Here is a 15,981-nt window from a genome sequence, read left to right as displayed (position 1 = left end):
CGGGTGACGAGCAACGCAAACTCATTTGCCTTTGGTTTCAAGCTCGAGCAATTAATTAAGTATTTCGCTGTGTTGTTGTGTTGTTTCCAAATGTATTTCAATTTCATTTTCTTGCACTTGCCTGAGCTGAGCCTATTCTGTACTGTCCGACCCACCTGAGCCACCGCCAGTCCGTCTTATTGTCAGTCAGTCAGTCACCTTCATTCGGGAGGTACAGCTACGTCAGCTCTTAAAGTCCAGCGGGATTTTGCCAGGCAACCAATTGCAATTAGCTTATGCAAAGTACAACATGTTGCTGAAAGTTGAAAGTAACCCAATGATGGCATTAATCAATTAACAAACACGCGATCTGGCCGACAGCTGCTGATACGCAGAGCAGAACAATAGACATTCAATTGTTATCAATTATTTACATGCATTTAATTTGAAAGTCAAATTCGATGAGAGAGAGAGAGACCCTCAAATAATCTTTAGCTTAAGTTAGATTACAGAGAGAGTTACAATTAATGAGAGAGTTGCTTACGTTACGGCCAAGTCCAATATCAATAAATATCGTTACACTTATGGAAAACTACGGAAAATCGATACACTGTAGATCAATGGTTCCAACTACGAATTATCTTTGTATTGTCGAGTATAAAAGAGTACATTTTACTAAACAAAGGATATTGTGCATTCAATTGTTGCTAGATATTGCTTACGATCAACTAGAAAAGCGCTCTGCTCTCGAGTGTTACACAGCGGGGTTTTGAGGCTTAGACTACATACATACAAAATGTTCGATTTATATGCCAACGATATTCAATGCTTAAGTCTTTAGTGTCTTTCACAAAGTCGTTTCACTTGCTATTAAGTACAGATCAAATCTAATTTGGATATTTACAGCAAAAGCATCGGAGAGTGGAGGGGAGTGGACACAACGCAACTCTACACAACGGAAGTCGGCTTGATTCGCCTGCGACTCCTGCTGCGCCTACGCAATCATTTTGGTCGAATCTTCTCGTACATGAACTTCTGCAGATGCTTGTTGTCCGGCTGCATCAGTTTCTTCTTGTTGAACTCGAACTGAGCCAGCGCGAACTCGTAGAGGTCGTTCTCCATTTGCCAGATCTTGGTCTTCTGTATGCTTTTGATCGTGGATTCGCTGGGCGGAAGCTTTGAGGACGTCACGCGTAAATGAGATTTATTAGAGGTTTGATAATGCTCACGAAAGCCATGGAAGATTCTTGAAGTCAGAGAGTTGCATTTACAATGTGATTTGGATTCAAAGCGATAAAAGGGCAGCGTTACCTGGGTAGCGATCTCTCCAGCAGATCTACAAATTCATACATTTGCTCTGTGACTCCGACTAGAAAGTATTCGTTGACCAGATTGCGCTTGGCCTGGTCGAGGGCCCAATCGCTGCCGGGTTCCCAGCACTCGGCAGCGTGGCCACAAAAGAAGGGAATCTGCAGCCACATGTTCTTGGGATCACAGTCGGGTTGCTTCTGCACTACGCACTCGTCGAACGTCTATGTACAGAATCGAGAGAAGTAATGTGGATGTGATTGTTGATGGATGCCCGCTAAGTACTCACAATTTTATTGCCCGCCTTCTTCCGCACTAAATTCGGTCGATAGTTGTCGCCAAAACGTAGGAAGTAGTAGTAGGAGACAAGTCTGTCAAGGGGCTTGCGCACTAGGTTTATATAGATGGGTTTGTGGGCTATTTGGAATCTGAAAAATTACACTTAAGTAGAGGTTTCATGACATATGATACTGATCCTACTTGGAGAAATCCAAAAACGCCATGTGGCCGTGGTAGAGCGCCGGCTTCATCTCATGCCACTTGGAGACATTTCGCACAAAGGCGATTTGGTTTGGAAGCGACAGAACGTGCATATTGGCAGTTACGTTAATGTGCAAAACATGGTATTTGTTGAGCTTGCACAGATCGTAAGCTATGTTGACGAAGCTGGTCGAGCCCGTCTTTGGCACACGGTTATAGAGCACCACCAGCTGTTCCTCGTAGTCGAAGCTGTCCACAGCGGCGGTCGCCACAGGAGCAGACAATGATTGTTCCAGCGCACTGCCACCCTCCGTCACCTTGGTCAACGGCTTGAAGGCTGCTCAAACAATCAATTTAGTAAGATGAAGATCGCAGATAAGGGGGAAACAGAACCACAACGAACCATTTTCCAGGCGTATTTCAGACCAGAGCAACCAATAGCCAGCACAGGTCAGAATGCAAAGGGCGATGAGTACTAGCCAGTGTGTAGGACGCAGAAGAATCAACATATTGAGCACTTTCCTAGATAAGCCGCCGGCCGAATTTCTCTAATGGGTGTCGCTGCAGCACATTTTCAGCCTGTATTTCAGCTTAATTCTATGCTGTTTTGCATGTTTTGTTTGACTTTTTTATTTAAACATTTGGCGTGTGACCGCGGATTTCTTGTGAAACTTAGAAATATACCAAAATATACCGTCTCATTTTAAAAGTATACCGTAAATATACTAACGAATTCAAGCTCTATTTTACATATTCCTTGATTTTGATATTCCGTCGAATATTACTAGCTAGAAAGAATATTTAGCCATGCCCACATAATTTTATCCGATTAATGAATCAATTTTCTACTTAACTGGCACATTAAATACTTGGCTTTGCTTGTTTTTGCCTCAATTTTGGTTTCTGAACAACAATATAGCGACTCGTATGATGGAAAACCGAGCTTAGCCCACTTAAGCCCCCTATATTTAAATAGTTCAACTACACGAGGTAAATGGCGGAATATATTAACGATTGTAAATTCTTATAGATCCATCCTATACTTCCCTTTAAGTTGCCAAACCCCACGAATCTTTCATCTGAACTGCGCTAAAATGATTACCCCCTTGGCTTATAATAGGTTAATAGTTCTCCGTTACGGATTGGAAATCATATTGTTCAATTTTGATATTCCGTCGAATATTATTAGCTACATAGAACATTTAGCCATGCCCACATAATTTTATCCCATTGATGAATAAATTTTCTACAAGATTGGATAAATTTTAATCCTTGCTTTTATTGTATTTATTGTAAATAGTTCAACAAAAAAAACAGTCGCTATGTTGCGACTTTGTATACCCTAATAATACCCCAATAATAGTTATTCAATAAAAATCAAGAATAACAATTATAATAATAGTTATTCGATAAAAATCCAGAATAACAAGAAAAAGTCTTCTTTGGAGCCTGGGATGAAAAAGCTTTTTGTGGGATTTCCCCCATCTAGATAGGATTTTTTACAACAGCAAAAAAGCGCCCTTCTCCGATATCATTCTTAGAAATTTATACAATTCGAGCTTCACGCCAACGAATTGGAGGGACGTCTTTGATAATTTGCCAGATTATCACCCAATAGTCCCCACGGAGTATCATGATTATTATACAACAGAGCTATTCAACATCAGAATGATGGTTGACAAATTTTTTTTGGTTCCGCGCGCAACCCCATTGGAGCTAAGGGACATAAATTCCAATAAGCTCGAAGCAATGGGTTTCATCATTAAAAGGCTTGCGGCGGACATTGTAGATTATGCATCCCACATTAGCCAGCCTAATGAATTTCAAGAGGATGCTCTCTATTTTATAGTTCGCTTAGTCGGCACTCTAGCTCTATTAGCTCAAGGAACCGCGTAGAAAATCTCTTTTTCAAAGTTTTACTTAATTTGCAAGTTGGCTGGAAGCCCTAGGTCCTGTCGAAGTACAAATTCGACGATTAATATTACATTTATTGTTAATAACTTGATACTTTCAGACACCCCGACGATCGATGCCCCGTCCTAAAAGTAAATATAGTGGATTAGGCCTATTGGGGATACCACTTTAAAAAAAAAGGGGCCAAAAACTCGACCTCTTGGGTGGTGTGGAATGAGTTTATTACCATAAATAAATAAATCCGGTCCAGCAAGATTGCTGAAAGCGTTGGCCAGCTCAACCTTTAACTGAGCTCCGACGTAGCTCTATCTGGTCCGACGTACACGGATCCCTATGCCTCTCCGACCATACTCCGCTAAAAACTTGACTGCTGTTTCGTTAACGGGATAGCCAGATGCTAGCAACTTCGCCATAAAAGCAGGATTTGCCTCAGGGAATATATGTAGAAGGCTTGACTTCTTCCGTGCTTATTTGTTTCGGTTTTGTTTCCTTGTCCGCGTACTTTGCAAAGGCGTAGAAGGTTACCGGAGAAAATAACTTTCCCAATCTGTCAATGGTCGAGAATTAGCCAAAAATGTGTCATACAATTGGTGGTACTTATACTTACTTTGCCTATTCATGCTGAAACTCTTCGGGCGAATCATCCTCTTCCGCTTTTGGCATACTGAGCAACTTGTCCTTCGTTCGTTGGGGACAAGCGCGTACCTTAAACTGGTGTCGCCTTCGGACCTTGGGTCCTTGTAGAAGGCATTGTGGTAGTAGTAGCCTGGCATACTCATCCATAGTCTTTCGCTCCATCTTCATCCGCAGCTTGGTCGCGTTGCACCTCATATGGCATAGCCGGCAGGTTCTCTATTGCATTTTTAAAGTCTTTAATTTCTAAGCGGTCTAGCGGTCTTAAGTCTAGTTACTTAATTTCTTCGATGGAGCCATTAAAGCTCGATTTTTGGTTCGGTGCGCGAAAATATCCGAGGCACGGCCATCGCAGAGCAGGGTGGCCGATGCAAAGCTGTGGGAAGGTGGAGTAGAATATTGTTAGTTTAAGAATTTGGGCAGATATCGTGTCTTTCCACTCACCAGGTTGATGGGACACTGAAACTCTCAGGTCGCTTGCAGCAGTCGGCCTCATCGTGGACATTGTTACAGTTGTCACTGGTGGTACCATCGCAGATCAGAGTCTTGTCTCTGCCCTCGGTTGACTGTCAGCTGAACTGCTCCGCCGGGCAGTCCTTTCGTCACAGCGCCAGAAGGCGGATATACAGTCGTTCTTTATGTCACTACTCCCGCCACTTAAAATTATCTGTCCGGATAGACGCCGTAGTTCTCCTTGCCCTCCAGTAGCATCAGAGCATCAGAATCTGGCACGAGCATACGTCGTGAATACTGCGTGTCATACCCCGCTGGCCATGCAGATGTGGAAACACTTTGTGCGACTGTGCAGACAGGTGTGATTGCGCTCCTCTCCAGTCCGGTCTTATCGTCCGACACAAATCTCCCGAAGGCAGAGACCTGCGAGATGTGCATGGAAGCACGGATTTTTCTGTAAAGGGGGAACAGGAGATTACAAGTGTCCAAAGGTGTCCAATATTGGTTGCTTACTAACATCGATACGCATGGGATATCGGACTGTTGGCCTAAGGCCAGAGTCGTGACTTCTTCCAGGTCCACATGCTCATTGCCATCGACTCGGGCCCGAATGATGGCCTGATGGCTGCTGACATCTGTCCAGAAGAGCAGACGCTTCGAGGCTTCGGCGAGTTCGCCCAGGAAGCTATAAGAGGCAACGTTTTAGAACACAGCTGAATAGGGAGAGAGAGCTCCACCTGGGCACGGATAATCTTGCCGGACACCGGCAGCAGCTAATTCGGGCAGTCTGTCGTAGCTGGGAGGGATGCAGGCCACGTCCTTAGCGAGGCTGCGGCTCTGGCCAGTCTTGATCAAAGTCCCCGGTGCTCCAGTCGCTCCAGAGCTCCCGGTTATGGTTGCAGCTCGGATTCGTCCATCGTGGCGCGGCTTATGGAGTCCGAGGCGACTCTGTTCAAGTACATGCACCCGCGACGCGTCTCGAGGACGAGGGAACGCGGCTTCTCCACCCCCCTTCCACAAAGCACGACGGCTGCCATCCACGCGGGTGATCTCGATGAGATGAGCCTCCGCATCGGACCGACGCGAGAACAGGCCCCATTCCCCACGTCTTTCCATCGCACCAGACGCCAGAATCCTGAAGAACCCGGTGTCCAGATGCCGTCCAGGGTCTGTTCTTTTTCCTCCTTTTTCAATTGTTTTCCTATGAAATTCGTCTTCTGGTGGCTGAGGCAGGGAGTAGTGGGCCACAACTGCGCCAAAGGGCGCCGCTGGTCGTTTCGGCATCGCTGCAGACTCTGTGGCTCGACTTTAACTGTAAATGCGAAGAAGGTGGAAAGCACGGAATAGCCGTGGAACAGCGGCTGTTTTTGGGAGTGCCCTGTGACATCAGGACTTACTGTCATTTGAAGCCACTGTAGGCAGACGCACAAGGCACTTATGTTCATACAACAGTAGCATAAACAAACGAGTATCATTCCAATTGCTCAATTCTTTATTCCGTCGAATATTCCCAGCTATATAGAACATTTAGCCATGCGCACATAATTTTATACGATTGATGAATCAATTTTCTATTTAACTGGTGTATTCTTAATCCTTGCTTTTATTGTATTTATTGTAAAAAAAGGTTTAAACGAAAAAGTTCAACAAAAAAGAGTCGCAATGTTGCTGGTATTTAAAGACGTGATGCGTGTATAGCCCTTTGTACACCCTATTTCGCTAATTTTATATGAAGATCAAACGAAATTTATTAAGACCTTTTCTCAAATTGATATTCTTTAGACATATTCAAGTACATTATTAGTATCCTGTGTATACTTATGTCGATCCTGATACCTACGGAGCCTTGGAAGACAAACGTATTCACAATTCTATAACATCCATTTGCCCCAGGGTATGTGTGCATGGAATTAGCAACATGTTTGTGTATGGAATGGGACTCATTGTTGCAATAGCGAAACTGCGGCGAATCGGGTATTGCCTATATTTCAAGCTATATAGATTTGCCCACTTAGCATTATTCCATAGATAAATGCATTTTCTACAAGATTGCTTCTTTTAATTACCTTTATGTATTTTATTTTGACCAAAAAACGGTTTTCAAGTAAATGTTGCCGCAACTTTTGTGTATGGAATGCGCAACATTTGTGTATGGAATGAGACTCATTGTTGCCAAAGCGAATTGCGGCGAACTGAAAAATACCGGAAAATACCGGAAAAGCGTTATTTTTTAGTACGTACTTTTAGTACGGTATTTTTAGTACTTTTAGGTATTTTTTAGGTCAAATTTGAAGCGACGGTATATTTACGGTATATCCGTATATAATGCCAATTCTAGCGCCTATTTTTTGCGAGGTTAAAACGAATTTTGCAGCCGGCGTCCCAAGCGTCCATTAAGTACAGTGTCATTAAATTAGTAATATTAAAATTGTTAAATCATGTCGATGTCTACCTTCAACTTTGCGAGCATGGCGGCCCAAATTACCGAAGAACAGGGCATATCATTCCAGGACAAGGGCAAAACCTGGAACTCTGCATCGGATGGTGAGTGGCGAACGACGCCAAACATTGCAGACTGAAATTTACGCTCTTTATGCTGTTGCACAGTTCAGGACGTGGTGGATGCTCTCAACAACCAAGCCAAGGTTCATTTCCTGATCCTTGATGGCAACACGCTGGGAGTGGAGGCAGCCATTGCCATTGGGGAGGCCCTGAAGCGTCATCCGGAGTTCCGCAAGGCGCTGTGGAAGAATATGTTTACGAGCCGTCTTAAAAATGAAATTCCAGACGCGTTAAAGCACCTTGGAGCTGGTCTCATTGAAGCAAAAGCAAAACTGACGGTTTTGGATCTGAGCGACAATGCCCTCGGCCCCAATGGCATGCGTGGACTGGAAGCGTTTCTGCGCTCGCCAGTCTGTTACTCGCTTCAGGAGCTGCACCTCTACAACTGTGGCCTTGGCTCCGAGGGCGGTGCCATGTTGTCCAGGGCTCTCATCGATCTTCATGCTAATGCGAAAAAGGCGGGAACGCCGCTCCAGCTCCGTCTCTTTATGGGCGGACGTAATCGCCTAGAGGATGCCGGCGCGAAGGCAATGGCCAACGCCTTTGCCACTCTGAAAACGTTCCAGGAGATTGTCCTGCTACAGAACTCTATATACTTGGAAGGGGTTAAAGCTCTGGCTGATTCCTTTAAGGCGAATCCACACCTGCGAGTGCTTAATATGTACGACAACACCCTGAAGTCCAAGGGAGCTGATGAGATCGCCGAAGTTATTAAAAGCCTAACAATGTAAGTATAGTACTGTATGGAATCCTCGCTAATGAAATTACTTATTCCCCCTGCAACTTATGCCACACAGGCTTCGGGAGATCAACTTTGGCGACTGCCTTATAGGCACGAATGGCGCCTACCAAATCGCCGAGGCCTTGGAGAACTCGAATTATGATTTGGAGGTGATTGACCTAAGCTCCAATGAGATCAACTCTGATGGCGGTCTGGTGCTGGTTACGGCCATCCAGAACAAGCCCAAGCTGCGTGTGCTCAACATTGATAGCAATTGCTTCGGAGAGGAGGGCTGCGCGCAGATCATCGAGCAGATGTCCATGTATCCGAATGCTGTTGCTCTGCAACCTTTAGAGAATGACGAGGGTGAGATGGAGGGCGAAGAGTCTATTGAGGAGGAGGAGGAGGAAGAGGAGGAAAATGGCGACGAGTACGATGAAGGAAACGACGAGTACGACGAGCACGAGCACGCCAATGACACGACCGAAGAGGCAGACGAAGATGACGAGGAGTACGCCGAAGAGACCGCCTATGTGACCACCACTGCATACACCACAAAGGTTTGTTACCGCGACAATGCACCGAAGCGAATGATTCTCCTGTAACCCATCTATCTATTCAGTTGTTCAACGAGTCGATAAACTCCAAAGCCAGCGACAGCAAGAGCTGTAACCCCGAACAGTTCTGCCTGAGCCAGACGCCCTGCTCCCTTCAACAGTTCGAGTCCCTCGACGACGAGAATAAGCTGCAGGCCCTACAGGCGATTATAAATGTGAGTTGGCCTTTGTCCCACATGCCTCACCACACCGCTGACACGCCTTTCTTTCACTTCTCTATTTTCTTGCACAGCAATTCACCGATGACAACCATTTGCTGCTCCTCGTCTTCACCACCCTGAAGTGCGCGCATTTGTCGCAGTTATCTCAGCCGGCTCTAGAGCTCGCCGCTTCGCTCTTCCAGGCCACCTTCGACTATGCCGTAAAAACCAAGCAGGAGACTCGTGTCGTGAACTATGTCCTGAAGCAGTTGGGCCTGTTGCGCTGCGAAGAGGCCTTCAAGACAGAGTACGATGTGAAAAGTTGCCGCTACGCCCTTCGCGAGGCTCTGAAAAAACCGCAGTTCGCCAATGACAACATCAAAAATACATTTAAGCTATTTCTGGATAAAGTCGATGCATAAACTGGTCCCAAATTATGACTCAAAATCAGTTTAAATTTGATCAAATTCCCCTTTGTTGGAGAAAATACATGCGTATGACTTATTTATAGTTATTTTAATTTCGGCACCCGATAGTTTGAATAAAACCATGCTCTGCCCAAAGGAAAACACTGAAAACCGCACTTTCCGGCCAATACTACACTAGATCAAACAACGCTCCGACATGAACCTTTTGAATCACACGCCACAATTAAATTACCCAATCCAATCCCCGGAAAGTATCTTCAATCGTCAAAAATGCGACTACTCTTTTTGTTTTCCCTTTAATGTGGTCATAATCTTTTGATATGGTTAGCACTTTGTTTTTACCTAGAGAAATAACCAAATCCATCAGCGCGAGATCGATCAACTAGCGACTAGGAGAACTCAATTAGTTCTAATGAGATTTGCTGCGATGAACGGCTTGCGCTTGGCCGTTCACGCAGTCCTCAGACGTGCCATCATGGCTTTGGCTGATGGAAAGAGAGGAGTCGCGCTCGAATTGGGTAAAATTATTTATTTACATGAAAAAATTGTACGACTCTAAAAACTATGTTTATAAAACATGTTAATACATCGATAGTATGTGTATGCGTATTTCTGCTGGTGGATTATTCGCTGCTATCCGACTGAGAACAGCTACAGTAGACGAATGTAATGAAGTGGTTTCCTAAAATACAAATTAAAACACCAAAAATAAACACTGATTGATGATCGGGGGGTAGCAGGAGCAGGAGACTCAGCGGACAATGGGTAGTATAAACAATCAAGCCATCGGATTGTTGCCAATGGGACAGGACAGGACAGTCTCCGAGATGCTTGCCAAATACTTTTCATAGAATTATGCGAAACAGGAGACCTTGAAACGATTTTCTTGTGCGTTTCGTTTCCCTCAGAAATCGAAATCGGAATCATCATCATCATCATCATTTACATCGTCCTCATCGCTCTCGATAACGGCGCGCTTCTTCTTTGGCTGGGATTTCTTCTTGGATCCGCTACTGCTGTCCTCGTCGCGTGTGCGCTTGACCGGTCGTTTAATGGGAGAATCGCCGTCATCATCCTCGCCGCCGCTTGTCTTCCCATCAGATGCCGCGGCAGCGGATTCCTCTTCATCGGAGATGAGAGCGCTGTAATCGATTTTCTTGCTTGCCGCCCTGCGACCAGGACGCACTGCTCGCGGCTCCACTTCCGCGACTTCCACGCATTCGACATCGTCCGAGCTGTCATTGCCATGTCCTTTCTTGGCCTAGGAGCGATATAACATTTAATTAATTAATAAATAAGAATTATATTCGATGTCCTATGCTCACCTTGGCCTTGCTGAAATCAAGCTTTCCCTGCTTCAAGGCGCCACCATTCTCCTTCTTCTGGCGCGGCTTCTTCTCGGCCGGTTCCTTCTTGGCGGCCGGCTCCTTTTTGACGGCTGGTGCCTTTTTGGCCTTTGGAGATATTTTTGGTCCAGCCTCGACCAAAGCATCGAACTCGTCCACCTCCTCGACCTTAGTTTCACCCGGTTCAGATTTGACTGCTTTGCCCGTTGGCTCCTTCTTGGCTCTGGTGGCTAGCTTGGCCGCCGCTGCTGTCTTCTTGACAATTTCATCGGTTACCTTGAACTCGACACGCTCGCCATCTGGGTCGGGGAATACGTCCCCGGTGGGAGCCGCCGCCGCGCCTTTGACCTTCCTACCTTTGGCCGTGGTAGTCTTTTGGCCCTTCATGGCCTTGGCTGTCTTCAGATTGACGCCCTGCTCTTCGAGTCGCTCCTTCTCCTCAACCTCGTTCAACTTCTGCTCCAGGGCATCGAGATCATCCAGCCAGAGCTGGTGGGGAGTCCGCTTGCGCAGGTTGTCCAGCTCGCTCAGCTTATAGTCGCGCTGCTTGAGCAACTCGTTCTTCTTCTCCTCGGTCAGCATCCACATGGACATGCCTAAGAGGTAGTCGAACTTCTTAACGTCCGTTAGCTTCTTAAAGGCTTTGTCGGGGTCGACCTCCTTTTTGACATCCTTCTTGCTGCTGCTCGGAGCCGCCTGTTCGCCCTCTTCGTCCTCCTCCTCCTCGTTCTCCGGCTCGGCATCCTCCATCTTGATGCGGCGCTGCCACTCCTTGACTGGGTCCGGGCGATACCCGCGCTTCGTCAGCTCGTCGCACATGGCCTTGCGCTGCTTGTTCTCCACCACCAGCGTCTTTTCGCACTTTTCCAGAATAAAGCGAGCCTGATCGCTCAGTCGGTCCGCCAATGCCGTCAGCTGGCCCACCAAATACTCCTTCCTGCGGCCGTAGTACTCCACGCGCAGCTGGTAGAACTCCTTCAGCACGTCCGTGGACGAGGCGTACCGCCTCAGGCAATTGTTCTGATCGAAGGCGTGCATCTGATTGATCGACAGGGTGGAGCTCAGCTTGAACACGCGATAGAATCCGCCGTCCTCGGACTGAATGCGTCTGAACTCGCCCGGGGCAAAGCTGATCACGAATCGGACTGTGGTGTCCGTGTGGTATTCACGATATTCCGACACAATGGCCTTGACCTTTTCCGTGCCATTCGAGAGCGCTTCGAGGACGTTTTCCTTGTAGTTCTGCGTCCATACACCGATGGGCAGTTCCGTGATCTCGACTCGTTCGCCGGGCAAGATCTGAATGTTGCCAGTATGCACGTAGCGTCCGTCTGAGATGTACTCCATGCGTCCGGTGAAGTTTTTGTACCACGGATGCATCGGCAAGGGCTCCTCCTCGTTGATCATGCGCCTCAGATTCCTGGTAATCTCGCGGGGATTGTAGTTTGCTATCTTGGTGGACCATCCAGTGCCGATGCCCTCGGCTCCGTTCACCAGAACCATCGGTATGATGGGCAGATACCACAATGGCTCGATCCTCTGGCCATCGTCGGTCTGGTACTCCAGCAGCGGATCGTCCAGGGGGTGGTAGATGAGGCGCGTCAGCGGCGACATCAGTGTGAAAATGTAACGAGCGCTGGCACAGTCCTTTCCGCCCGTCAGCCGAGTACCGAACTGACCGCGCGGCTCCAGCAAGTTTATGTTGTTCGAACCAACGTAGTTCTGGGCCAGATTCACGATAGTCATCTGGAGGGAGACCTCGCCGTGGTGGTAGGCCGACATCTCCGCCACGGAGCCAGACAGCTGGGCCACCTTTACCTCGCGCTTGTCGTTGCGCTTGAAGCAAGTGAACATGACCTTGCGCTGGCCCGGCTTCAGGCCATCCACCAGGCTGGGGATGGAGCGCTCGTTGTCGGCGTTGGAGAAGAGTACCAGCTCGAGATTGATGAAGTCCGAGTAGCTGATGTGCTTGGTGCCCTTGGTGTAGAGGTAGCGCTCGGGTAGACCCAGCTCCCTGCGGCGCTTCACCTCGTCCATGTGGTTGGTGAGCCAGACCTTTCGCGATTCGATATGCTTGCGGGAGAAGGCCATCATTATGTTGTCGTCATCCACCTGTCCGTCGTACTTGAAGAGGATGCGATGGCGCTCCATGTCCTGGAAGTACTCCTTTGCCTCCTTAGAGGTCGAAGTACCCAGACCCTTGTAGTACTTGACGTTGTACGTGTGGTGATTGGGCGTGTCCATCTTCCACTCCTCGAATTCGGGCAGCGAGTAGAAAGAGAGCTCCTCGTTCTTCTTGGTGACCTTCACAATGGGCGTGATAAACTCCTCGAGGAAGGGCAGGCGCAACAGCTCCGGCCAGTTGGTGTGCACAAAGTTGATCAGCAGACCCTTGATGTGGGAGCCGTCCTGATCCTGATCCGTCATGATCATCACCTTGCCGTAGCGCAGCGTCTTCAGATCGTCCTCGGTCAGATACTTTTTCTTATACTGGAGGCCGATGATCTTGCACAGATTGTTGATCTCGGCGTTCTCAGACAGCTGTTTGAAGTTGGCCTCGCGCACATTGAGCAGCTTGCCGCGCAGTGGGAACACCCCGTAGTAGTTGCGCCCAATCACGCCCAGGCCAGAGACGGCCAGCGACTTGGCCGAGTCTCCCTCGGTCAGGATGAGGGTGCAATTGATCGAGTTCTTGCCGCCGGCCTCGTTGGCATCCTCCAGCTTGGGTATGCCCTTGATCTTGCTCGACTTCCTGCCCCCCGTCTTGGCTATGTCGTTCTGGGCCTTGAATTTGGCCCATGCCAGCACAGACTCCACAATGCCCGACTTGGACAAGCTGGATATAAACTTTTCGGACAGAGTGCACTTCGAGCCGAAGCCCTTCGCCTGCAGGGTCATGTTCTCCTTCGTTTGCGAGTCGAAGGTGGGGTTCTCGATCAGACAGTTCACGAAGATCCACAGATGGTTGCGCACCTGGAACGGTTTGATGTTGATTCCGCCTAACCGAGGGAAATAACGGGGGAAACGCAACCATTAGATAATTTAGTTCGATAGCATCCTAGTGCTTAGTAGGCGGGCATTACCTTTATTTTTCTTCTTCAGAACCTCGATGAGCTGCTTGATTACATTGTCGACAACATGGTCGACATGTCTGCCGCCCTTTGTGGTGGCTATGGAGTTCACAAACGACACCTGCTGGAAGCCGCGGTCGGAGGGACAGCAGGCCACCTCCCATCGCTCGTTGGCCACCTCGTGTACTATCTTTATCGGCTGGCCGCAATCATCGTCCTGGTTCTTTACGTGTAGATCGATGTAGTCCTTGAAATTCTTCACCGTCAGTTTATTGCCATTGAGGAAGACGGAGACGCCCTTCGAGGAGGCAGCCACATCGAAAGCACGACGCGACATTAGGGCCACGATGTCCTCGTCCAGCCTCTCCATCTTGAACTTGGCCAGATCCGGGCTGAATGTGATGCGGGTAAAGTCGGTCCCATTGAAGTCCTTAATCTGTATGGCGGGCGGGAGGAGAAGGTTATAGAATATATGTATAAAGGATAAGCGGCTGGGGGAGTTTACCGTCACATCGGAAGCCTTGGACATGTTGGATCCCCAGGTCTGCTTAAAGTTCTTTTTGTACTGCTTGGTGGCTGTTTCCACAGTGAAGCTGGTGGAGAATATGTTGCAGAGCTTCGCTCCGTAGCCGTTGCGGCCGCCGGTGACCTTCTTCTCGTCATCGTTGTAATTGGACGAAGTCAGCAGGTGGCCAAAGATCATGGTCGGCACATACATCTTCTGCTCCTTGTGCATGGTTACTGGAATGCCCTGGCCGTTGTTCCAGATGGACACGACATTTTTCTCGGCATCAATGTCAATCTTAATGGTGTTCATTGACTTGTCGCGCTGCTTGTTGTCGGCGGCGTTGACCAGGATCTCGTCGAAGATCTTGTACAGGCCCGGAACGAACGCGATCTCCCGCTGGATCATGCGCGCCTTCTCAAAGTCGTAGACCCACATCAGCTCCTTGGTGAACTCCACGGAGCCGATGTACGAGTCGGGCCGCAGCAGAATGTGCTCCAGCTGCGACTTCTTCTGGTACATCTGCTCGATGGACAAAGCGTTTCCGTTCTCCATGATTCTGCTCTTGCTCGTGCTGCTGCTTCTGGTGTGGTTGAGCTGTTTGTATTAAAATAAATTGTTCATTATGAATTGTTGAGTTGAGTGCCGTCTATAATCTAACATCTAACCAACGTTACTGTACCCAGTAGAAGTCCTACGCTCCGCTAAACAGCTATTAATCACGCGTGGATTGGGACAATGCCGAACATTCTTGCCCAGACGAGCTCGCGCTCGGGTTCCTACGAGTCTGCGACTGCACCAGACTTAAGCACGATACGGTGCGCAGTCGAAAGTTTGGAAACTATAATATCACAATGCATGAAAATAAAATCCAAGGCATATATAATATGCACATGAATGCATATCTGAATAAAAGATTGTTGCTACTGTACTGGCGGGCGTCTAACGCGTCTAACAACCCTGGCTTTGGCGGCATTTGTGTGTGTTCGTGGAAAAGTGCCGCCGTGCCTGTGCTGTGTGTAAATCGGTCTTTGCCGGCATTCGCCGAATTAAGCAGAACTTAGTTATACCGAATCGATTGACACCCATTTATTTATTTTTTTCAATAAAAAGCACTAGACAGCAAGCGTGCATACATTTACTTGTATTGCGGTGAGTGGGGACGGGGACATTTTTGTACAGCGCAATGCAGTTCTTGATGTCTATACCGGCAGCGCCATTTTTAATTTGCGAGCAAAAAACAAACGACGCGCAGGGAAAAATTTAATTCTACACGAATAATGTGAATCACATAGGGAAATATCTGCCTGTTTTCGCTATACAAATTTAATCGCAGCTATATATTCAACTATCTATGACCCGGCTTACCTTATTAATTGGTTGCGAGGTTTTAAGTATATTCAGTTGCTGCCGTCGAAAAAAAATTCTCGTCGAAATCGCCTCTTTTACACAAAGTAGAAGACGACGCGCTACAATTTTCGTTTTCCGTGCGCGGCCTAGCCTCTACTGCCCTGGAAGCTATTTTCAGATCGAACTTATTAATTATATTAAAACATTTAAAAGCCTTTAAACACTCCAAACACACAACCAGACGACGAGATGCAGGGAAAAAAAACACCGTGTAACCGCGGATTTATCTATAAAACATACCTCCGATCCTCAGAAATATACCAAAATATACCGTCTCATTTTAAAAATATACCGTATATATACTGACGAATTCAAGCTCTATATTCGATTTTGTGTGTATATTCTGTGGAATATTACTAGCTATCTAGATATCTTAGCCCTGCCCAGCCCTACTTGACTGGATTATTTTAGATA

The 15,981-nt window shown here is 47.4% G+C and overlaps 3 protein-coding genes and 1 long non-coding RNA gene across 4 annotated transcripts; 1 reads left to right on the top strand and 3 right to left on the bottom strand.

Moving 5' to 3' along the window:
- Positions 1 to 402: 402 nt before the first annotated feature.
- Positions 403 to 2,389, bottom strand: LOC6597962 (heparin sulfate O-sulfotransferase). Its single transcript, XM_026988032.1, has 5 exons — positions 2,171 to 2,389; positions 1,768 to 2,104; positions 1,577 to 1,715; positions 1,291 to 1,511; positions 403 to 1,225 (listed from the first exon to the last, which is right to left on the bottom strand). The coding sequence occupies exons 1-5, from the start codon at positions 2,274 to 2,276 to the stop codon at positions 982 to 984; spliced, it is 1,047 nt and encodes a 348-aa protein (XP_026843833.1). The 5' UTR covers positions 2,277 to 2,389; the 3' UTR covers positions 403 to 981.
- Positions 2,390 to 3,934: 1,545 nt separating this feature from the next.
- On the bottom strand, positions 3,935 to 4,658 carry LOC6597963. The gene is made up of 3 exons (XR_003408674.1): positions 4,593 to 4,658; positions 4,289 to 4,533; positions 3,935 to 4,228 (listed from the first exon to the last, which is right to left on the bottom strand). It is a non-coding gene; the product is annotated as an uncharacterized LOC6597963 (long non-coding RNA).
- Positions 4,659 to 7,159: 2,501 nt separating this feature from the next.
- On the top strand, positions 7,160 to 9,311 carry LOC6597965 (ran GTPase-activating protein). The gene is made up of 5 exons (XM_002023132.2): positions 7,160 to 7,311; positions 7,375 to 8,056; positions 8,127 to 8,610; positions 8,673 to 8,822; positions 8,900 to 9,311. Exons 1-5 carry the CDS (start codon positions 7,206 to 7,208, stop codon positions 9,227 to 9,229), a joined length of 1,752 nt encoding a protein of 583 aa, XP_002023168.1. The 5' UTR covers positions 7,160 to 7,205; the 3' UTR covers positions 9,230 to 9,311.
- A 436-nt stretch (positions 9,312 to 9,747) lies between these two features.
- On the bottom strand, positions 9,748 to 15,707 carry LOC6597966 (DNA topoisomerase 2). The gene is made up of 5 exons (XM_002023133.2): positions 15,526 to 15,707; positions 14,158 to 14,754; positions 13,665 to 14,088; positions 10,561 to 13,580; positions 9,748 to 10,496 (listed from the first exon to the last, which is right to left on the bottom strand). Exons 2-5 carry the CDS (start codon positions 14,710 to 14,712, stop codon positions 10,140 to 10,142), a joined length of 4,356 nt encoding a protein of 1,451 aa, XP_002023169.1. The 5' UTR covers positions 14,713 to 14,754; positions 15,526 to 15,707; the 3' UTR covers positions 9,748 to 10,139.
- Between the last annotated feature and the right edge of the window lie 274 nt (positions 15,708 to 15,981).

Source organism: Drosophila persimilis, unplaced genomic scaffold (genome assembly GCF_003286085.1).
Source record: "Drosophila persimilis strain 14011-0111.01,24,50 unplaced genomic scaffold, DperRS2 tig00000124-arrow-pilon, whole genome shotgun sequence".
Lineage (NCBI taxonomy): Eukaryota > Metazoa > Arthropoda > Insecta > Diptera > Drosophilidae > Drosophila > Drosophila persimilis.
This window is presented reverse-complemented; position numbering and strand designations above follow the sequence as displayed.

What these genes read in the sequence shown, in the direction of transcription:
- LOC6597965 (XM_002023132.2), top strand. Translation starts at nt 7,206, where the DNA reads ATGTCGATGTCTACCTTCAACTTTGCGAGCATGGCGGCCCAAATTACC. An exon ending in CTGGAACTCTGCATCGGATG is followed by an intron (nt 7,312 to 7,374) that starts GTGAGTGGCGAA and finishes GCTGTTGCACAG; the next exon opens with TTCAGGACGTGGTGGATGCT. An exon ending in GTTATTAAAAGCCTAACAAT is followed by an intron (nt 8,057 to 8,126) that starts GTAAGTATAGTA and finishes TATGCCACACAG; the next exon opens with GCTTCGGGAGATCAACTTTG.
- LOC6597966 (XM_002023133.2), bottom strand. Translation starts at nt 14,712, where the DNA reads ATGGAGAACGGAAACGCTTTGTCCATCGAGCAGATGTACCAGAAGAAG. An exon ending in CCAAGGCTTCCGATGTGACG is followed by an intron (nt 14,089 to 14,157) that starts GTAAACTCCCCC and finishes CCCGCCATACAG; the next exon opens with ATTAAGGACTTCAATGGGAC. An exon ending in TCTGAAGAAGAAAAATAAAG is followed by an intron (nt 13,581 to 13,664) that starts GTAATGCCCGCC and finishes TCCCTCGGTTAG; the next exon opens with GCGGAATCAACATCAAACCG.
- LOC6597962 (XM_026988032.1), bottom strand. Translation starts at nt 2,276, where the DNA reads ATGTTGATTCTTCTGCGTCCTACACACTGGCTAGTACTCATCGCCCTT. An exon ending in TGAAATACGCCTGGAAAATG is followed by an intron (nt 2,105 to 2,170) that starts GTTCGTTGTGGT and finishes TTGTTTGAGCAG; the next exon opens with CCTTCAAGCCGTTGACCAAG. An exon ending in CTGGAGAGATCGCTACCCAG is followed by an intron (nt 1,226 to 1,290) that starts GTAACGCTGCCC and finishes TCTGACTTCAAG; the next exon opens with AATCTTCCATGGCTTTCGTG.